The 23,262-nt window shown below is 45.3% G+C and overlaps 1 protein-coding gene across 1 annotated transcript in view; it reads right to left on the bottom strand.

Moving 5' to 3' along the window:
* Positions 1–242: 242 nt before the first annotated feature.
* The window catches only part of LOC120858766 (antigen WC1.1-like), a 54,528-nt gene continuing 31,508 nt past the window's right edge, over positions 243–23,262 (bottom strand). Inside the window, exons 8-21 of the mRNA XM_040235071.1 lie at positions 17,595–17,909; positions 13,408–13,716; positions 12,962–13,279; positions 8,574–8,666; positions 8,186–8,500; positions 6,658–6,972; positions 6,256–6,297; positions 5,854–6,168; positions 5,569–5,601; positions 4,874–5,011; positions 4,391–4,483; positions 4,083–4,127; positions 3,374–3,520; positions 243–507 (exon numbers count right to left, since the gene is read on the bottom strand). Coding sequence (XP_040091005.1) covers positions 362–507; positions 3,374–3,520; positions 4,083–4,127; positions 4,391–4,483; positions 4,874–5,011; positions 5,569–5,601; positions 5,854–6,168; positions 6,256–6,297; positions 6,658–6,972; positions 8,186–8,500; positions 8,574–8,666; positions 12,962–13,279; positions 13,408–13,716; positions 17,595–17,909 — 2,624 coding nt within the window. The 3' untranslated portion in view covers positions 243–361. The remainder of the gene's footprint in view (positions 508–3,373; positions 3,521–4,082; positions 4,128–4,390; positions 4,484–4,873; positions 5,012–5,568; positions 5,602–5,853; positions 6,169–6,255; positions 6,298–6,657; positions 6,973–8,185; positions 8,501–8,573; positions 8,667–12,961; positions 13,280–13,407; positions 13,717–17,594; positions 17,910–23,262) is intronic.

Below are 23,262 nucleotides of genomic sequence, written 5' to 3'. Positions count from 1 at the left end.
GACAAGTTCATCTTGCTAAGAAGGAGGGTATGAAAGTGAACCAAGTTTAGACTCTTTTTCTAAGTAAGAGTGACCTGGAGCATTTGTGATCCAGGCAAAGTCATGACCACATTAGCCTTTGAAGGAGATGAGAAAACAGGGCAGTGCACTCATCATGTGTTTCCTTTGAGGAAAATGGTGTTTGAGGATCTAAAAGCATCTGACATGGAACTTGGTAATTATTAACAAAGCAAAAAAGTTACTTTATTCAGAATATTTCATTTTGAGCAATTTTCATGTAACACAATTACAAGTCAGCATTACTGTATTGAAATACAGGCAATTAGAATATCTGAGGCTTCATCTCATATTTAATACAACATCACCAGAAAGTCACTGAGGATGTTCCCTGGACACTTAGTTCAACATCATCGTACTCAGGGTCCCCTTTCTCCCCCTGGAGCAGCCAGGGGCTCTCTTCTCCTTCCCCAGGATTAGCTTCTTCTCTAGAAACATTTAGAGAAGAGCCTGAAAGAGGAAAGAGAAGTATGATTAGAACTGAGACAATGGGACCAGACAGTGTGGTGGAAGTGAGTTAAGCATGTGGTGATGACAAAGCATCCCTGGGAACCAGGTGTGGGCAGGAGGCTCAGGCTATTTCATATCAGTTTCAGTGAGGATGGACCGGGGCTGGTCCATGTGGTCTCTGGGGCCTCAATTCATGTGGAAACCCTGCATCACAGGAAACCTGTGCTCACACAGGAGCCCTGGGAAGACCTGCTTCCAGGCTACACAATCAGCAAGGAGATGCCCAGGAATGGTAAGAATCATAACAATGAATTTAAATGCTCTCCTCTCACAACAGACAGATGTGAAATCACAATGAGAGAGAGAGTGGGGAAAGGAAAACCTGAGTTCCTCAATCACAAACCAGCTCTGCTCTTAGTTGACTTGACTCCTGTTCCCAAATGTCCAAAAATACTATCACAGGTGCAGCCACAGAGGCCCCTCCCCAGGGACCACATGGGCCCTCAGATGGAAAAATGTTTTTTCCAGAGAATGAGTATCTTCTCTCAGCTACTGAACCGTCTGGAGTAATTAGACTTTCAGTTCAGTTCAGTCACTCAGTCGTGTTCGACTCTTTGTGACCCCATGAATTGCAGCATGCCAGGCCTCCCTGTCCATCACCAACTCCCGGAGTTCATTGAAACTCATGTCCATCAAGTCGGTGATGCCATCCAGCCATCTCATCCTCTGTCGTCCCCTTCTCTTCCTGCTCCCAATCTGTCCCAGCATCAGAACTTTTTCCAATAAGTCAACTCTTCGCATGAAGTGGCCAAAGCATTGGGGTTTCAACTTTAGCATCAGTCCTTCCAATGAGCACCCAGGTCTGATCTCCTTTAGAATGGACTGGTTGGATCTCCTTGCAGTCCAAGGGACTCTCGAGTCTTCTCCAACACCACAGTTCAAAAGCATCAATTCTTCGGCGCTCAGCCTTCTTCACAGTCCAACTCACATCCATACATGACTACTGGAAAAACCATAGCCTTCACTAGATGGACCTTGCTGGAAAAGTAATGTCTCCACTTTACAATATGCTGTCTAGGTTGGTCATAACTTTCCTTCCAAGGAGTAAGTGTCTTTTAATTTCATGGCTGCATTCACTATCTGCAGTGATTTTGGAGCCCCCCAAAATAAAATCTGACACTGTTTTCACTGTTTCCCCCATCTATTTGCCATGAAGTGATGGGACCAGATGTCATGATCTTCATTTTCTGAATGTTGAGCTTTAAGCCAACTTTTTCACTCTCCTCTTTCACTTTCATCAAGAGGCTTTTTAGTTCCTCTTCACTTTTCTGCCATAAGGGTGGTGTCATCTGCATATCTGAGGTGACTGATATTTCTCCTGGCAATCTTGATTCCAGCTTGTGCTTCTTCCAGCCCAGCATTTCTCATGATGTACTCTGCATATAAGTTAAACAAGCAGGGTGACAATATACAGCCTTGACATACTCCTTTTCCTATTTGGAACCAGTCTATTGTTCCATGTCCAGTTCTAACTGTGGCTTCCTGACCTGCATATAGGTTTCTCAAGAGGCAAGTCAGGTGGTCTGGTATTCCCATCTCTTGCAGAATTTTCCACAGTTTATTGTGATCCACACAGTTGACTTTAGCTGACTGTGGACTCAAACTCTGAGCCCATGACCCACCTAATCGTCTTTATGTTAAGACCACCGTGTATCATTTATGCTTTTGAATTGTGGTGTTGGAGAAGACCCTTGAGAGTCCCTTGAATTGCAAGGAGATCCAACCAGTCCATTCTGAAGGAGATCAGTCCTGAATATTCATTGGAAGGACTGATGCTGAAGCTGAAACTCCAGTACTTTGGCCACCTCATGCGAAGAGCTGACTCATTGGGAAAGACCCTGATGCTGAGAAAGATTGAAGGCAGGAGGAGAAGGGGACAACAGAGGATGAGATGGCTGGATGGCATCACTGACTCAATGGACATGCATGTGAGTAAACTCTGGTAGTTGGTGATGGACGGGGAGGCCTGGCATGCTGCAGTCCATGGGGTCACAAAGAGTCGGACACGACTGAGGGACTGAACTGACTGACCGTGTATCATAGATTTGTACATGTTAGTGCTGACAAATAAACAGAGCTCACCTTAAATTATCAGAATGCCTCACAAATTCAATACTGCAGTACATTTTTAAAAATCTCTAGCTACCTTTCATGTATAAGACAGCACAGAGATGTTATCAAATATTTGTTCTATTTTTGGATTTTGTAAATATGCTCAATTAATCTCTAAATTTTATTTTTCTTTTGGCCACTGAACAATGCTTGTGGGATCTTTGTTGCTTGACCAGCGATTGAAGTCAGTTCCTAGCAGTGAAAGCACAGAGTCCTAACCACTGGATTGTCAGGAAATGCCCTAATCTGTAAATTCTAATGCAAGCATATTAAATATAAAGTGAAAATTGATGTTGCAGTATAGATACATAATTGCCAAAAGTAGAGTGATTGCCCACTGCCAAGGAGTATGACAGCATTAAAGACAGCATATGGTTGAGAAGTGAAGTGACACTAAGTAGTGTCCAACTCTTTGTGACTCTGTGGACTACAGCCCACCAGGCTCCTCTGTCCATGGGATTCTCCAGGCAACAATACTGGAGTGGGTGGCCATTCCCTTCTCCAGGAGATCTTCTCATCCAATGATCAAACCCAGGTCTCCTGCACTTCAGGCAGATTCTTTACCATCTGAATCATCAAATGCATATGATTACCCAAATTTGAAACTCTAGAGAGGCTGGGCATTGAGGAGCTCAAATAAACCCTTTCTAGGACAGAAAGAAAAGATTGCAGGAGATCAGCTAACACCACTCACGTGTCTGAGAGGACCTCATCCCATATTGCTTCTCTGGGAGCACTTCCTCTTCACTCCCCTGAGAGGCAGGAGGAGCCCCAGGCACTGGTACCTCTTCAGCATCATCATAACCCTCACCAGGGGCATCAGTCCTCTGATCTGGGGCTTCTGAGGGCAGAGCAGGGGTCAGATGAAACCACAGTGGGTCTGGGAAATACCTAAGATCCCTTCTCATCCAGAGTTTCTGAGCCGCTAAATAGAGTCTGCTGCTGCTGCTGCTAAGTCACTTCAGTTGTGTCCGACTCTGTGTGACCCCATAGACAGCAGCCCACCAGGCATCCCCTGTCCCTGGGAACACAGCTTGTTTCAAAAGATTTTTTTCTCTAAGACCATGTTTCAGTTTGAAGTGTCCAGAAGCCAAAACATGATTTTACAGATCTTTCTCAGAGGAACTCTTATACCATGGAGCATTACTAAAGTATTTTGACAAATTGTGCTTTCCAGATGTTATTTTTAAAAACATTGTGTGCCTGTTGTGATCCTGGACACAGAGAGCCCAGCCCCAATGTGAGACATCACAGAACAGCCAGAGAAGGGGAAGGACGGACCCTGTCTAGGCACAAGGGATGCCTCTGGTCCATCAAAAGAAGACTATTCCCCTTGCATCTTGTCTCTATCAGGGAAACTCTCCCTCCCCAAAGCTCAGCTGAGGCGGGTCCATCTCTATTACCTGCTGCAGACCTGGAGTCATTGTCCTCACCATCTGACAGGAAGCCTAAAGTGGAGAAAAACATCACACAACACACAGAATGACCTTCCCACACCCACAGGACCTGTGTTAAGGCTAAGAAGAGACAGGCCTGACTCCTGCTGTGTAGGCTGGGAGCTCTCGGGGCTATGAGAGGCCATCCTACCATGTTGGAGAAGCCGCCTCTGTGAGCCTGGGGCATGCGTAGGGTCTGAAGACGCTGAGAAGACCTGCACAGCCAGTGGGTGGTAACAACCCTAGGTCCCAGGAGGGCAGACAGAGACACCCACCTGGGCTGCCCAGAAGACCCTCCTTCTGAGTCACAAGGTAATCGAGCTCCTCATACACGGCTTCAGCAAGAGCATCTTCATAGCTGGATAAAGCTGAGAGATCCTCTAGAAGGTCAGAGAAGCCGCCCCAGACACCCCAATCCAGCCAGCCCTCCTTCATCTCCCCAGTGCTCACATGGGGCTTGCCAAGGCCTCGGGTTAACCTCCCACTCCGTGCCCCATGTCAGCACCTTCTCCCCTCATCTGACCTGAATCCACAGCTCAGTCCCGAACCTGTCTGATCTCATAGGAGTGGCCATGACTTATGAGAGTTCACACCCCAGTCCTAAGAACTTCTGTATACTCAGACTTTAGAGTTTAGCATGGAGCACACGGAGTTCTGCAACTCAGAACAGAGACCTGGCCCAGGTTCCCCTCCTCACAGGTGCCCCATCTCCTGCCTCCACACACTCTCCCTGGTCCCCAGGTCCCCCTGCAGCCCACCTCTGCGCTCTGCTCTCCATCTGAGCAGCTGAGTCACCAGGATGATGAGGACCAGGAAGAGAAGGGCCCCCAGGATGAGGCAGAGGACCCCAGGCAGGGAGAAGATGCCAGGGAGAGGATTTGAGGTTGTTCTCGTCCCTAGGAGAACAAGGCAAGTGGGTGTGGAGAATGTCACATAGAGGCACAGAGAAAACCCCTGTGCCAGCATTTCCAGGGAGCTCCAGACAATGGCGTCCCAGCCTCAGACACAGGTGCACTGACAGTGACTGGGGTCCTCCAGGTCTCGTCCTGAAATGAGTCAACTCCACTCCAGCTGAGGCAGAGTTGGGGATTGTCAGGGAGATGCCTGCCGGGACAGCCTCTGAGGACCTGGCTCATCTCTTCTCCTTGGGCTTCAGGAGACAGAGTGTCAAACATTCCTGTGACCTGCACCTCACTGATAAGCAGCAACACTCAGGAGCAGCTGGGAGATCCTTAGAATCTGCTCCATGGGAACCAGACTCACTCGGACCCCGGGCATGAGAACCTTCTGACCTCGGGAACCAAGGCAGGGGATTTCCCAAACATAATGCCCTGGTTTTCCCCCACCAGCCAGGGCTCCTCAGGCTCTTTCCTCTCCTGAGCTGTCAGAGAGCCCACAGCACAGGCCCCCAGTATTTGAGTATTCTCCCCTACCCACGGATGGACCACAGTACCTGCTGTATTTGGGTGCAATGTTGTCCTTGCACCTAGAAAGAAAAAGAGTAGATTGGAGCAGGGTGATTGGCCAGATGCAGGGCAGCCCATTTTCCCCTCCTGAGTCTGAAATCACCCCTCAGTCTCCACAACAACAGTGTCCAGTCCTCCCAGCTCCCCTGCCCTAGATCAGAGCCCCAGCACCCGGGATGTCTGAACATAAACTCCCCACCACGCCCAGCCCAACTCACTGCCCCCCATGCTGCCCCAGCTCACCCAGGGTGGACCCCATGCCCCTCACTCACCAGAGCACCTCACACCAGCATCCTCCTCGTGCTTGCAGTCGCTCTGCCCCCAGGGCTCCGCAGCACAGTCCCACAGGGAGGACTCCCGGCCCCCGCACCGCACCTCGTCCAGCCAGATGCTCCCATTTCCAGGGCCAAATGTCGCGGCCCGCACGGCTTCCAGGGCCTGGCCACAGCCCAGCTGCTGACACACCACCTCGGCCTCTGCCAGGCTCCAGGAGTCATCGCACACGGTGCCCCAGGAGCCGCTGTGCCAGACCTCCACCTGCCCTGAGCACTCGCTGTCTCCTCCCCTGAGCCGGAGCTTCTCTCTGTCTGAAAAGGCAGCAGCCCCTCCTGTGACTGCCCTGGTGAGAGGAAGGAGCCCCTGGGAGCCACAGGGGAGGGGGTGGGCTGACGCACCTGTGCAGGGGGCAGCAGTTGGACAGCTCTTGGGTCTTCTTCCTGCAGAAACAACAATGGGAAGCTATAGTTCAGGGACAGCTGGGGGAGGTCTTGTCCCCACACATGAGTATCTAAGGTTTTTGGTCACAGTCAAATGACAAGAGACCACAGAAGCTTCACCATCTACTTGACTGAGAGGGTCACTGCATCTTAGCAGCTGAAATTACTTTATCTGATTAGTAGTTTACCAGCCTCCACTTCCCATAACAACAGCAAACAAACAGACACAGAGACAAGTACAAACATACACCTACATTATGTAGACTCAACCAAAACCCATCAATTAGATCTGAAAATATTAAATCATACTAACGACATCCTACATGGTTGGGAGTGACACAGAAACAGACAGTAAGTCACCTGCACACGAGATGTAGGCTTCCTCCTTGGGAGAGCATGAGTTGTAATTCCAAGGGTCAGAAGGACACTGCCAGAGAGAGGTATCAGTTTTCCGACACTGGATTCCATCTATCCAGTGGGGTCTAGAACCTTCCCTAAGAGCAACAGAAGAGTTGAGACTTCCACTGTTCCCACAGCCAAGCTGTCTGCAGATCATGGACACGGTGATGTCTTCCATGGGGCTGCGGCAGACACTGCCCCAGGTCCCGTTGTAGAAAACTTCCAGCCACCCAGCGCACTCCTGGTCCTCACTCACCATCCTGAGGGCCAGGAACTCTAAGATTGAAAGGGAGGGGATGGGACACAGTGAGCACCCCACTCAGTGCTCTGGGTTTTCCTCTCCCCCAGAAGTTGTGACCATACATCCCTGACTCAGTGGAGGAGATGCCCACTGGGTGACAAGACTGACTTCTACCTCTCTTTCAGCTGACTTTGACCATTAATGTCTGTACATCTATTTCTACCACAACAATGTAGATATGAACAGAGAGCAAGGCCAACTTGGGCACCTGCAGTGACAGGAGCTGCTTCCTGCTTCCTGACAAAGCTTCTAAAAGAACAGAATGTGATGTGGACAGCAAGATGGTCAACAGAATAACGGACCCCCAGAGACGTCCACAGCCTAATCCCAGAACCTGCGACAGTTACCTTACATTTCAAAAGGGACTTTACAGATGTGATTAATAAGGACCTTGGGATGGAGAGATAGAGCTCAAATATTGTGGAATAACCACGTGAGCCCCGCCTAACACATCTTTCAACCCACTATGCTGAGAAATGCATCATCTTTCCCAGCTCCAGTCAGAGGGTAATGTGAGTGAGGGAGAATGGTTGGAAGAGGCACTGTTGTCTGAAAAAGAACAAAGAAGGCTCTGAGCCAAGAAATGAGGCCACACAGAAACCACAAAAGGCTGGAAAAGGAGTCCTCCCAGAGATTCCAGGAAGAACACAGCCTTGTGGACACTGGGATGTTGGCCCATGGAGACTCTCTTCAGACTCCTAGCAAACAGAACTGTAAAGGAAAAATCTGAGCTTTCACTATGCCAGGCTCCTCTGTCCATGGGATTCTCAGGCAAGAATAAAGGACTGGGTTGTCATGCCCTCCTCAAGGGGATCTTCCTAACCCAGGGACTGAACCCACATCTTTTACATGTCCTGCTTTGGCAGGCAGGTTATTTACCACTAGGGCAACTTGGGAAGCCCAGGATTTCAAGATACTACCACAAGTAACTGCAGAATGACACCTGCTTTCAAGTGTTAACTGTAAGAAATGGCTCTGTCAGGAAACACTGGTGAGAAGAAAGGACCAGAATCTCAGATGATGCAGGAGGAAGTGAAAGCACCTTGTCTTCACATCTGCTGGAAAGACAGGCTTCATGGGAGGAAGCCTCCTACTCTGGTCCTTTCAACGTCTCTCCATCAGGGCTCAGACCCCCGTCCTCCAGGGCCCCACCCTTGCCCCAGACTGTGGACAGTGTGCAGTGCTGACCTGAGCAGATGACCCCCGCGTCCTCCTTGTGTCTGCAGTCGTGCCGCCCCCAGCCCCGGGAAGGGCACCTCCACACGTGAGACTCATTTCCTCTGCAGTTCAGGTCGTCCAGCCAGATGGGCCCAGATCCCGCCCCAAAGTGAGCAGACCCCGTGGCATTGAGGGCTTCTCCACAGCCCAGCTGCCTGCACACCACGCGGGCATCGTCCAGGTCCCAGCCGTCATCACAGATGGTGCCCCAGGAGCCCTGGTCAAGGATCTCCACTCTCCCGGCGCAGGGACCGCCCCCGTCCACCAGGCGGAGCTGCCTGCTGTCTGAGGAGAGAGAAATGGGACAATGGGGCGGTGACGGGGTTGTAAAGGGTCTTCTGTCCTGTGGGACCCTCACCTGAGCAGTAGGGGGCGCTCTCCTCTGAGGCTGCAGAGCCTGCTGGTTCTGCCAGGGAGTCATTGCACTGGGGCAGCGCCTGGGTCTGGTTTCCTGCAGAAACAGCAATGATCAGGGTGTTGGTGACTGAAAAACAGAAAACTGAATTAAACTAAATAATGACAAGCAGTGGGGTCTGAGAAGAAAAATGTGACATAGCAGTTTTTGCAGTTTAGTTGCTCAGTAGTTTCCAACTCTTTTTGACTCTATGGACTGTAGTACTCCAGGCTCCTCTGTCCATGGGATTCTCGAGGCAAGAATACCGGGATGGATTGACATTTCCTCCTCCAGGGGATCTTTCCCAACCAGGAATCGAAATGTCACCTCCTGAATTTCCTGTATTGGCCAGCAGATTCTTTACCACTGAGCCTTTGGGGAATCCCAGGTTAACATAGCTGTAAATTTTTCATAACTGTAGTGTTCGCCTTCGCTAAGAAGAGTTCTGCTTCTGACAGTGCCACAATTTTTGTCTCAAGCACCAAGAATGAGTTAAATAAGTTCTGTTCCTAAAGTGAAAGTGAAGTCGTTCAGTCATGTCCTACTCTTTGTGACCCCATGGACTGCAGCTTACCAGGCTCCTCCATCCATGGGATTCTCCAGGCAAGATACTGGAGTGGGGTGCCATTTCCTTCTCCGGGGGATCTTCCCGACCCAGGGATCAAACCTGGGTCTCCAGGACTGCAGGCAGAGCCACCAGGGAAGCCCCAAATCTATCTGTCCCCACATCTACCCTTAAATAGAAGAAGCAAAATAAAACACTTTCTGAAGTATTTCTACAATTTGTCATCTACCATCTCTGCATTTAAAAAATATTTATTGAAAATAGATCTCATGAGAAACCAAGAAGAAATGTAGACATTAGAAACAATTCCCCAGGATACTCAGCTACTAGAGTTACTTGCAGAGAATTTAAAGAGCCTTGATTAAGGTGCCCATGGAATTAACTGACAAAATGTGCACCCTGATGGGAAAAGAAAACAAATGATAACAACAATAACAACAAATACAAACTCTAGAGCTGAAAAACTTACTAGTTGAAAATAAGAACTAAAGAATGAGAATATCAGCACATTAGCTCAGCATAATGGAGAATCAATAAAGTGGAAGGTCATAGGACAAATAGACCCGTATTTAGAAGTGCAGGCCACATACTAAGTGTCCTGATTACACTGCTGTATAACAAATCATAAAAACAGCCTCTGAAGCAATATATATATATATATACCCACACTCTTCATTTTCTTAAGTCTTCCTGGGCCAGTTATTTGAGAAAGACTCAACTTGGCAGTTGTGTCTTGGGATCTTTCATGTAGTTGCATTTAGATGTCGTCTGGGGTTGAAGTCAGCCGAGGACTTGACTGCACTTTGGTTAATAAGGAAATTTCTTGAATTATCATAGGGATAAAAGGACATCATGACTGCAACCTAATTCAGAAAAATTTTACATATTTATGGAGAAATGGGGCAGGAGGGGGACAGAGAGAGAGAGAAAGAGAGGAAGATTACAGCAAAATACTAATATTGGGTGATCCAGGTAAAAGTCATCTTGGAATTTTTATATTATTTTTGCAACTTTCAGGTCTTAAATTAGGTCAAAATAAAAAAATTAAAAGGTGAAAATAAGTCAGAAAGAAATCATTCCTAGGATACTTTCACTAAAAGAAATACAAATAATTTCAAAAACGTGAAAAACCTAGGAGAAAATCTAGTAAAATATGTCAAAACCTCTGATAGACCTAAGTGAATGGAGGGATATGTCATATCAATGAATTGGGAGACTCAAAATTGTCAAAGTCAATCATCCTCAAATTTCTGGTAGATTAAATATAATCTTAATCAAAATACATTTAGGAAGTTTCTTTTGGTGAAAAATAACAAACTAATTTCAAAAATTGTTTCAAAATGTAAAAGGCCAAGAATGACCAACACAGTTGGCAAGAAAAGCAACATAGTTAGTTAATATAAAGTAACTCTTATATGGGCTTCCCTGGTGGCTCAGAGGTTAAAGCATCTGACTGGAATGCAGGAGACCCAGGTTCAATCCCTGGGTCGGGAAGATCCCCTGGAGAAGGAAATGCAGAGTACATCAAGAGAAATGCTGGGCTGGAAGAAGCACAAGCCGGAATCAAGATTGCCGGGAGAAATATCAATAACCTCAGATAAGCAGATGACACCACCTTTATGGCAGAAAGTGAAGAAGAACTAAAAAGCCTCTTGATGAAAGTGAAAGAGGAGAGTGAAAAAGTTGGCTTAAAGCTCAACATTCAGAAAACTCAGATCATGCCATCTGGTCCCATCACTTCATGAGAAATAGATGGGGAAACAGTGTCAGACTTTATTTTGGGGGGCTCCAAAATCACTGCAAATGGTGATTGCAGCCATGAAATTAAAAGACACTTATTCCTTGGAAGGAAAGTTATGACCAACCTAGATAGCATATTCAAAAGCAGAGACATTACTTTCCCAAAGAAGGTCCATCTAGTCAAGGCTATGGTTTTTCCAGTGGTCATGTATGGATGTGAGAGTTGGACTGTGAAGAAAGTTGAGTACCAAAGATTGATGCTTTTGAACTGTGGTGTTGGAGAAGACTCTTGAGAGTCCCTTGGACTGCAAGGAGATCCAACCAGTCCATTCTGAAGGAGATCAGTCCTGGGTGTTCTTTGGAAGGAATGATGCTAAAACTGAAACTCCAGTACTTTGGCCACCTCATTTGAAGAGTTGACTCATTGGAAAAGACTCTGATGCTGGGAGGGATTGAGGGCAGGAGGAGAAGGGGACAACAGAGGATGAGATGGCTGGATGGCATCACCGACTCGATGGACATGAGTTTGAGTGAAGTCCGGGAGTTGGTGATGGACAGGGAGGCCTGGCGTGCTGCAGTTCATGGGGTTGCAAAGAATCAGACATGACTGAGCAACTGAACTGAACTGAACTGAACTCTTGTAAATTAAAATTACTCAAACTTACTATAAAATTACAATAATTAAGAAAATATAGTATTTGTGCAAGGATAGACAAATGATACAATGGAATAGAACAGAGAGTCTAAAAAAGGCTTAGACACATATGCCCTTCTCCTTATGGCAAAGGTGGCACACAGTGGAGACAAAAATCTTTTCAGAAAATGATTCTGAGTCAATTAGATATCAATATGAAACTTGACCCTTATATAGATATCAATCTCAGCAGGAATATACAATTATATGCAAAAGAAAAGTAAATTTCTATAAGATACTATTGAAGAATGTTTTTATGGTCCTGGAGTAAGCAAAGTTCTTTTCAAAAGGATATAAGAAGTACTAAGTATACCGGGAAAAACTAGTAAGTTATATTTCCTTAAGATTAAGAACTTCACTCATCTAAGGACATGGTACCATTAAGAAAAAGAAAATAAAAGACCAAGGATTAAATAAATCGCATAGTTTTCACCCAAAGCCACTGTCATGGTAAGTTGTGGCATCATATTTGTAATAGTCAAGGACAGAAAACTACTCAACTCTCTACCATCAGTCAAATGGGTCAGTATATTGTCATGTGATCATTCAAAGAACTACTCTACAGTAATAAACATGAATAGTCAGCTGCTACAAACAACATCATGAGGGAATCCCAAACATAATGTTGAGTCAAAGAAGTGAGACACACAAGAAACATACTGCATGATTTTATGTAAAGTTCAAAAATCAGTAAAATATCCTATGGTTGTTGTTGTTGTTGTTGTCCAACTGCCCAGTCGTGTCCAACCTTTGCGACCCCATGGACTGCAGCATGCCAGGCCTCCCTGTCCCTCACCGTCTCCTGGAGTTTGCCCAAGTTCGTGTTCATTGCATCAGTAATGCCATCCAGCCATCTCATCCTCTGACACCCTCTTCTCCTTCTGCCCTCAATCTTTCCCAGATTCAGAGACTTTCCCAATGAGTCATCTATCCACATCAGAAGACCAAAATACTGGAACTTCAGTTTCAGCATCAGTCCTTCCAGTGAATATTCTATGGTAGTAGAAGTTAAACTATTTTCACTGGAGAGGACACAAGACATAGTTACTGGGAGGCAACAGTGACTCTAGTGCTGGGAGTGTTCTCTTGGCTTATCTGGGTTGGGGATCATGACTGAGGTCTACACTTATTGCTGGTGCATCATTTTCTATGATTATTTGTAAATAATAATGCTGCTTAAAAATATATTATTCCCCTTCACACTTCTTGCCCTGACCTGAAAAATGAATGAACAATGAGAGAAAGCATATTTCACCATGAAATATCTGATTTTTGAAGCCATGTTTTCTTCACTTTCTGCTCTTGGGAACATTTCACTCCACGAATACCAGTAGCCTTTCCCCCCTTTCTTACCTGAGCAGATCACAGAGGCCGTGTTGCCATGGGAACAGTCAGGACCACCCAGGGAAGTCACAGGGCACGTCCATAAGAAGGACTCAGCCCCAAAGCAGTGAAATCGGACTGTTGAGATCTGATCTCCTCCTTCTTCAAAGCGTGGTCCTCTAGGGGTGGAGATGGCGACTCCACAGCCGAGCTGACGACAGACAACATTGGCGTTGGCCAGACTCCAGTGGGAGGCACAGAGTGCTCTCCATCGTCCAGAAATGTTCACCTCCACCTGCCCCTCACACTGAGAGGAGCCGTTTGTCATGAGCCGGACTTCTGCATACACTGGTAGAAGAAGACAGGATGTCAGCAAAATCTCATTTTTTAAAAAACCTGAACAGAGAAGGGGGAGGAAAAAAAAAACAAACTTGAACACAGTGTGCAGGGAGGTTAAGTCCTGACCTACATCTCACCTGAACAAACAACCTGAGCAGCTCCACTGTGGTGACAAGTGCCCCCTGGACAGGGCACTCTGGGGCAGGACCAGAGCTTAGGCTCCTCCCCCTCACACCTGAACTCTTCAGCCCAGACCCGGCCATCAGACTCTCTGAAGGGCACGTGTCCCAGGACAGACACAGCTTTGCCACATCCAAGCTCTGCACAGATGACCTGGGCAGTGGGAAATGTGAAGTTTCCATCAGACACTGGGGTCCAGTCTTCTCCAGAATGCACTTCTACACGCCCTGAGCAGGGTCCTTCTCCTCCAGCCAGACGCACAAATCCTAATGGGAACAATCAACAGCAGCAACAAACCCTGTGAGTGTTCATAGTCCTTGCTTGGCATTGGAAACAGCACATCATAGGCAAGGATGTGAAAGCGTTTCATTTCTAGGAGTGGAGCATGGAGAGAGAATTTGACAGTTAGGGTCAAAATTGTATTAATATTTTCATGAGCAAGTTTATGAAAAAGAACCCAGAAAAATTTGCAGTCAGTGAGAATGTATATTTTGAGGTTGATTAGGATGAGAATTCCTCATCTAGGCACCTGGAAACTACAAGACCCAAGGAAACTGCACTGCAGCAGGCATCAGACTTGAGCACAGAGCTGAACTAACCCAGAGTGAAGTAGGTTTATGGGATTCAATAGTTTAGAGGACTAAGAGCCAGACAAGGTTAGAAGGCCATCTGAGATCTCTGGAGCTAGAATTCTGGCCAGTTTTCTCTCAGAAGCCAATAATCAAGCCAGTGAAGACAGGGGACCTCATAGCGGGATATCTATTAATTCAGGCTAGACTGTAGACAGACTTATGGCTCACGGGAGGAAAGCTAGACATCATACAAGTCTACAAGTCTAGCATGATTTTTTTATATTATAACAAGTTTATTATGATTTCACATATATTCCTCATCATTCTTGATGGTGAAAGATTCCTGGGATTTCTTAGGTGACTTGATTGTGAAAAGAAGTTGTCCATAGATGAGTTTGAATATTAAGAAAGTTCAGAGAGTCATAGAAGAGGGAGGGGCTGGTCCTAGCCATCTTTCTTGAAAGCCTAGGATTTATCAAGGGAGAGAATGAGTTTTCAGTGGGAGTATGCAAATCAGCTGAGTTTGATTACTTTCTACTAGACATGGGGATCTAAGACATGGGAATCTTAGCAAATACTAAGAAACAATGATAATTTAATGTGTTTTAATCCTACATATATGCTAACTGCATATTCCTTTCCTGTTTGGATTCTTGAGAAATAGCTAGCATGCAGTAAAAAAAAAAAAAAAAAAGGAGAGGGAGAGAAAGAGAGCAGAGAGCAAACGAGCCATTTGCAATTTAGAGATTTCCAAATGCAAAAACCTCAATATGGATGAAAGATAGACAGACTTGAGGAAAATATTTGTCCAAGTTTTTGACAGATTTTATCCGCTGTGCTCCTTCCATCTGGCCACCTAACCCTGCTACCCTTTCCCATTTTACCCACTCCAGACAAGAGAACAATCTTAAAAGCTACAAATGGATGGAAAGGAGACTCTGAAAGGAAGATCTTCTGTAGGAGTGGAGTGTGGGTGGGGTGTGTGGTAGGTTAAACTGGGAGTGGATGGAGTATAAAACTGAAAGAGATCAAACTGGTCTGATGGGGAGTTCAGTCTCAGGCTACTCTTTCTAATTAAATAATTTTTACTCAACACCTTGTTAGTTTCTGTATTAATCCCACCAGATTATGAATTTAGAAAGAACAAATATTGCTTACATGTTATTGTAGATAGCCTGACACATGTTAGACACTCAAATATATTCAGAACAAAGTCTTATACACATCAGGATAGTCTCCCAAGACAAATTATTATTATTTCCTTTTTACTTTATATTTGCTTTCAAATGGAAAAATAAGTGTGGGAACATTGCAAGAAAATTTATGAGCTAGAAGGATGATGTGAAGGGATAAGTTATTAAAAATAATAAAACCAACCATGTTCTTATATAACAATAGAGAGAATGGGGCAGAATATGAATATCTAACAGACACAAAGACATACATGCACAGAAATTTAGTATTTGAAGAAGGTGATATTTTATATCATTAGAGAAGACAGACTGTTCAATAAATAGTGCTGAAACACTTTTTGGCCCCCATTTTCCAGGTTTAGTCCATTTGCAAAAGAGACATCAACCTGAGCCATAGGATGGACCTCAGGGGCCAGGTTGTTAGGAAAGGACTCTGCCCCTATGCCTGAGCCTGGGAGAGCCCTGATTTTCTGTATCTCAGCTTCTGCTTAGGGCCCTTTGTCCCAAAGGCTAGCTCACTGTTTTAGCTTTGGGGCTGGATTTTATCCAGGGAACCACAAGAGCCTGAGGGACCAGGTGGATTTTCATTATTGTTCATTAGATCACATCCTTATTTCTCTCCCTCTGACCAAGGTGGCCTCTCTTCTCCCTGTAGCTGTGATGCATCTGCCTCCAGACCAACTCTCAGCCCTCTGACCTTCAGCCTGACCTGACCCTGGACCCTCTGGCTCTTCACCCATCTCTCTGGACTCCTACTGGTTTGACTGGAACAGAGCACTGTGTGGCCTGAGGTGTAGGAAATCCTTGTTGGGTGAGGGATGTGGCCTCTCAGAGATCCACAACGATCAAGTATCTTCCTGGATGACCAGACCTGCCCTCGACCTTTGGGCTGCCCTTTCCCCTCTGAAAGCCAGAGGAGATCAGTGTGACCTTTCCATCAAGGTGCAGCAAAGGTCAAGGAGAGTGGGTTCCTAGAGGCCCAGAAATAGAACCTCTGATTGGGAAATGAAATGGAGAGAGAGGCGAGGCTACAGGGAGTCATATCTGAATCCTCTGCAGAGGTCTGATATTTAAGTAGGAAGGTGTTATTTGAAGGTAATATTGAGAATCTATTTTCATGTGGTTTATTACAAATACAAGCACCTTTTTTAGAGTTTGTTATATTCAGGAATTTTGGCCAATGTTGGGAATGTAAGTCGCAGTAAAACAATGCTCTTATCTTTTTAGAAGTGCAGGAGAAAAACAAGTAGACAGTTTAAAGCCCTCCAAAATGTTTATGAGAGACTTGGATAATCAAAGAAAGGGAAATTGCCTTCCAGAGGGCCATTTATTTATACGAATCAACTGCAATAAAGACAAAATGAAACTGTGGTCAGATTTATCCTTGTCTGGTCTCTTGCTGTACAGACATCCTGTGTCCTTAGGTACACGTAGCATCCTCCACACCACACCTGGACCCTCAGTGCTGCTCAGAGAACCCCACAGGTGACTTTGTCAGCTCCCATTGCCCTTCCATCCCTCCTAGCTATGATAACTCTCTTCCAGCTTCTTCAAAAATTATATTTGTCCCCTTACTTCTATTCCTATCGAATAAACTCCAAAGTGTAATTCTCTTATATCACTGAAATCATCAGGTATAAACTGTATAATCTCTTACTATAAAGCACAGAATCAATATTTCATTATCTCTACCACTGATGTGTCAGTGCACAGCTAAGTGTTCTTTCAAAGTTTTGGTTTATGCTGATGTCTTAAAAGAAAACATGGACAAAGAATCTTTTCTAATAACAATGGAAGGATAAGCTATGACTCAGAGCATTTCATCCACAGTTCTCTGGTCCTACTAGCCAAATGGCTATAAATATTTACATTTAAATTTGCAAAGGAGACTTGAAATTTGGCATAAATGCCTAAATTGCTTTCTGATTTGTTTACTGATATCCCCTGTGCCTCCCTCTACTCCTACTGACCTAGTGCAAAATAGCGTGTCATAGGGTAACTACAGAAACAACTCCACCCAGGGAGGTGGACCCTCATTCTTGTCCCTCCCTCCTATGGGTTCACTGTACAAAGGGGTTGTGTGTGTATGGTGATTTGCAAGTATTTCACTCTTCCAAAAATTATATAAAAAATTATGAAGATCAATTATAATTGGAAATAATAGATTCAACTCTGTCAGGTAAGATCACTGGAGAAGTATCAGAGACTGACAAGAGAGAAGCAGTGAAGCCCATCACTCAGAGATAAACGTGCCTTCAGGGAGGAAGGGTAGATGTCTAGACCTCTCTAACTCAGTCATCTTCTATCGCCAGGTGATCAGACACAGACTTCCTTGGAACTTTCTACTTTCTCAGCCCATGGACAAGGCACTGACCGTACCTGAGCAGACGACCCCAGCATCCTCTGCATGCCCACAGTCGTGCTGCCCCCAGCCCTGGGAAGGGCACCTCCACACGTGGGACTCCTTTCCTCCGCAGTTCAGTTCATCCAGCCAGATGGGCCCTGATCCCCGACCTGATTCAGCAAATTGCAAGGCATTGAGGGCTCCTCCACAGCCCAGCTGCCTGCACACCACGCGGGCATCGTCCAGGTCCCAGCCGTCATCACAGATGGTGCCCCAGGAGCCCTGGTCAAGGATCTCCACTCTCCCGGCGCAGGGACCGCCCCCGTCCACCAGGCGGAGCTGTCTGCTGCCTGAGGAGAGAGAAATGGGACAATGGGCAGTTGACAGGGCGTTGGGGCCTGGGACGGGGCGGTGGGGATGAGGAGTCTTCGGGTCCTGAATCTCCTTTGAGGCTGCAGAGCCTCCTGGTTGAGACACGGAGTTTTTGCACTCTGGCAAGCACCTGAGTCTGGTATCTTATAGCAGCAATAAGAATAATAAGGTTGAAAATGGGCAAAAATAGGAAATATTACTCTACTGAGTAGTGTGAGACAGCTGATGTTACCCAAGTCCTATTGGTATTAACCTTCTGATTTGTAGAGTTCTGTAGTGTTGTTTTTGAGTCACCAAGTCGTTTCCAACTCTTTTGCGACTGTATGGCCAGTAGTCTGCCAGGCTTCTCTGTCCATGGGATTTCACAGGCAAGAATACTGGAGTAAGTTACGCCATTTCCTTCTCCAGGGGATCTTCCCAGCCCATCAGTAACCTAGCATCTCCTTCACGGGCAGGTAGATCCTTTAACACTGAGCCACCAGGGAAGCCAGACAAAGGTCTGTCTAGTCAAAGTTACGGTTTTTCCTGTAGTCATGTATGGATGTGAGATATGGACTATAAAGAAAGCTGAGCACCGAAGAATTGATGCTTTTGAACTGTGGTGTTGGAGAAGACTCTTAAGAGTCCCTTGGACTGCAAGGAGATCCAGTCAATTCTAAAGGAAATCAGTCCTGAAAATTCATTGGAAAGACTGATGCTGAAGCTGAAACTCCAATACTTTGACCACCTGATGGGAAGAATTGACTCATTGGAAAAGACCTTAATGCTGGGAAAGATTGAATGCAGGAGGAGAAGGGGACAACAGAGGATGAGATGGTTGGATGGTATCACCAACTCAATGGACATCAGTTTGAACAGTCTCCGGGAGTTGATGATGGACAGGGAAGCCTGGCATGCTGCAGTCCATGGGGTCGCAGAGAGTCAGACATGACTGAGTGACTGAACTGATTGATAAATAAAAAAGAAAATTTTAAACATTCTAGAGAAAAATAAAAATGGTAATGAAAGCTATCATAAAGTCTTCTAAAATAACTTTAAATATTTACTGGTTTATCACTCCCTGCATCTAATAACAAATATAAAAACAGACATACAGACATCTACAAATGTGTACACACACACACACCAAAAAAAAAAAAAAAAAACCCTACCTGAATTAAAGTATCACTAGAGGAATGACTTTGCATATCTTATTTACCCTGTGATTCTATTAGGAGAGTGCCTACATATTGTATGCCCTCATTCAACAAGATTCAACTAGTATGTATATGGAGAACCTTTTCTAAACACCATGATAGTTGCTTAATAAGTATTTATTGAATGAATGTGTAGACGAATAAAATTCATGAAATAGGAGTCCTTTAGCTTCATGCTAATCAGTGAGATATTAATAGTAAACAAATATAAATTAAAGATAATGTTTTGTGATAATAAATAGTGCATATTAAAAATAAGTTTAATTTACCACACAGCATTGCTATTAGGTAGGCATTGTTGGGTTTCCCCAGTGGCTCAGTGGTGAGGAATCTGCTAGAAATGCAGTAGAGGCAGGTTTGGCCCCTGGGTCAGGAAGATCCCCTGAAGGAAATAGCAACCCACTCCAGTATTCTTGCCTGGGAAATCTCACGGATAGAAGAGCCTGGCAGGCTACAGTCCATGGGGTGGAAAAGAGTTGAACACAACTTGGTGGCTAAACAACAGCATACTTCCAGCACTAAGGTTAATGTCATGAGGATGTAATGTACAGTATGGGGAGTACAGCTAATGTGTGCACGTGTGGGTGCTCAGTCTTGTCCATCTGTTTGGGACCCATGGACTGTAGCTTAAGAGGCTTCTCTATCCATGGGATTTCCCAGGCAAGAATGCTGGAGTAGGGTTGCCATTTCCTCCTCCGGTGATCTGCACAACCCAGGGAGGGAACCCACATCTCTTGTGTCTCCTGCATTGGCAAGGGGATTCTTTACCACTGGCATCACCTGGGTTAATACTGTGTCTTATATTAGAAAGTTGGTAACAAAGAACACGTTACAAGTTCTCATCACAAGAAAAAAGTAAGGGCTTCCCTAGTGGTCCAGTGGTTAAGAGTCCACCTTGCAATGCAGGGGACACTGGTTTGATCTCTGGCCCAAGAAGATCCCACATGCCACAGGGCAACTAATACTGTGTGCCACAATTACTAAGCCTGTGCTCTGGAGCCCTCGAACCAGAACTACTGAGCCTGTGTGCAGCAACTCCTGAAGTCCTCATGCCCTGGAGCCAGTGCTCCAGCACAAGAGAAGCCTGCACAACACAACTAGAGAAAGACTGTGTGCAGCAAGGAAGATACAGCACAGTCAAAAATAAACATAGAAAAGCTGGTAGCTATACTATCCTTAGGATAGTCAACATTTTCCGATATGTACAAATACATAAACATTATGTTGTACACCTGCAACTAATACTAATACTGTTATGTGAATTATATGTCAACTGCAAATTTTTTAAAATAGTGTTGAAACATGTGGATTAAAGTTTCATCTTAAATTCTGAGTTAAATTCACTCATTCCAGTTCATTTTAGTTCACTGATTCCTAAAATGTCAGTGTTCACTCTTGCCATCTCCTGTTTGACCATTTCCAATTTGCCTTGATTCATGGACCTAACATTCTAGGTTCCTATGCAATATTGCTCTTTACAGCATTGAACTTTATTTCCATCACCCATCACATCACAACTGGGTGTTGTTTCCTTTTGGCTCTGTTTCTTCATCCTTTTTGGAGTTATTTCTCCAGTAGTGTATTGGGCACCTACCAACCTGGGGTGTTCGTCTTTCAGTGTCATACCTTTTTGCCTTTTCATACTGTTCATAGGGTTCTCAAAGCAAGAATACTCAAGTGGTTTGCCATTCCCTTCGTTTTGTCAGAACTCTCCACCATGACCTGTCAATCTTGGGTGGCCCTACACAGCATAGCTCATAGTTTCATAGAGCTAGACAAGGCTCTGGTCCATGTGATTGGTTTGGTTAGTTTTCTTTGATTGTACTTTTCATCCTGTTTCTGCCCTCTGATGGATAGGGATAAGAGTCTAATGATAGCTTCCTGATGGGAGAGACTGACTGAGGGGGAAACTGGGTCTTATTCTGATGGGTGGGGCCAGGTTCAGTAAATCTTTCATCCAATTTGCTGTTGATGGGTGGGGCTGTTTCCTTCCTGTGGCTTTACCTGAGGCCAAACTATGGTGGAGGTCATGAAGATAATGGTGACCTCCTTCAAAAGGTTCCCTGAACCCACTGCTGCACTCAGTGCCTCCGACCTTGAAGCAGGCCACCACCTACCCATGCCTCTGCTGAACATTCCTGGACACTCATGGGCATGTCTGAATCAGTCTGTTTTGGGGTTACTGCTCCTTTCTCCTGGGTCCTGGTGCACACAGGTTTTGTTTGTGCCCTCCAAGAGTCTGTTTCCCCAGCCCTGTGCAATTTCTGGTGGTTCTATGGTAGGTAATGGTGACCTCCTCCAAGACGGCTTATGCCATACCCAGGTCTGCTGCACCCAGAGCCACTGCAGCAGGGCACTGCTGACCTGCACCTCTACAGGAGACACTCAGACACAGTTCTGGCTCTGTCCCAGTAGGGAAAATGACTAGACAATTCAGGTATGGCCTAAATCAAATCCCTTATGATCATAAAGTAGAAGTGGCAAATAGATGCAAGGGATTAGATCTGATAGAGTGCCGGATGAACTATGGATGGAAGTTTGTGACATTGTACAGGAGGCAATGATCAGGTCCATACCCAAGAAAAAGGAATGCAAAAAAGCAAAATGACTGTCTGAGGAGGGCTTACAAATAGCTGTGAAAAGAAGAGAAATGAAAAGCAAAGGAGCAAAGGAAAGATATACCTATTTGAATGAAGAGTTCTAAAGAATAGCAAGGAGAGATAAGAAAGTCTTCCTCAGTGATCAGTGCAAAGAAATAGAGGAAGACAAGATAATGGGAAAGACTAGATATTTCTTCAAAAAAATTAGAGACACTAAGGGAATATTTCATGCAAAAATGAGGACAATAAAAGACAGAAATGGTATGGACCTATCAGTCAGTCAGTTCAGTCGCTCAGCCATGTCTGACTCTTTGCGACCGCATGAACCACAGCACATCAGGCATCCCAGTCCATCACCAACTCCTGGAGTCCACCCAAACCCATGTCCATTGAGTAGGTGAAGCCATCAAACCATCCCATCCTCTATCGTCCCCTTCTCTTCCTGCCCTCAATCTTGCAGCATCAGGGTCTTTTCAAATGAGTTAGCTCTTCACATCAGGTAACCAAAGTATTGGAGTTTCAGCTTCAACATCAGTCCTACCAATGAACACCCAGGACTGATCTCCTTTAGGGTGAACTGGTTGAATCTCCTTGCAGTCTAAGGGACTCTCAAGAGTCTTCTCCAACACCACAGTTCAAAAGCATCAATTCTTCAGTGCTCAGCTTTCTTTATAGTCTAACTCTAACATCCATACATGACTACTGGAAAAACCATAGCCTTGACTAGATGGACCTTTGTTGATAAAGTAATGTCTCTGCTTTTGAAAATGCTGTCTAGGTTGGTCATAACTTTCCTTCCAAGGAGTAAGCGTCTTTTAATTTCATGGCTGTGATCACTATCTGCAGTGATTTTAGAGCTCGGAAAAATAAAGTCAGCCACTGTTTCCACTGTTTCCCCATCCATTTCCCATGAAGTGATGGGACCAGATGCCATGATCTTCGTTTTCTGAATGTTGAGCTTTAAGCCAACTTTTTCACTCTCCTCTTTCATGTTCATCAAGAGGCTCTTTAGTTCTTCTTCATTTTCTGCTACAAGGGTGGTGTCATCTGCATATCTGAGGTTACTGGTATTTCTCCCAGCAATCTTGATTCCAGTTTGTGCTTCTTCCAGCCCAGCGTTTCTCATGATGTACTCTGCATAGAAGTTAAATAAGCAGGGTGACAACATACAGACTTGACATACTCTTTTCTCAATTTGGAACCAGTCTGTTGTTCCATGTCCAGTTCTAACTGTTGCTTCCTGACCTGAATACAGGTTTCTTAAGAAGCGGGTCAGGTGGTCTGGTATTCCCATCTCTTTCAGGATTTTCCAGTTTATTGTGATCCACACAGTCAAAGGCTTTGGCATAGTCAATAAAGAAGAAATAGATGTTTCTCTGGAACTCTCTTGCTTTTTTGATGATCCAGTGGATGTTGGCAATTTGATCTCTGATTCCCCTCCCTTTCCTATATCCAACTTGAACATCTGGAAGTTCACGGTTCATATATTGCTGAAGCCTGACTTGGAGAATTTTAAGCATTAGTTTACTAGTGTG

This window comes from Oryx dammah, unplaced genomic scaffold (genome assembly GCF_014754425.2).
Source record: "Oryx dammah isolate SB20612 unplaced genomic scaffold, SCBI_Odam_1.1 HiC_scaffold_29, whole genome shotgun sequence".
In the NCBI taxonomy this organism is placed as follows: domain Eukaryota; kingdom Metazoa; phylum Chordata; class Mammalia; order Artiodactyla; family Bovidae; genus Oryx; species Oryx dammah.
This window is presented reverse-complemented; position numbering and strand designations above follow the sequence as displayed.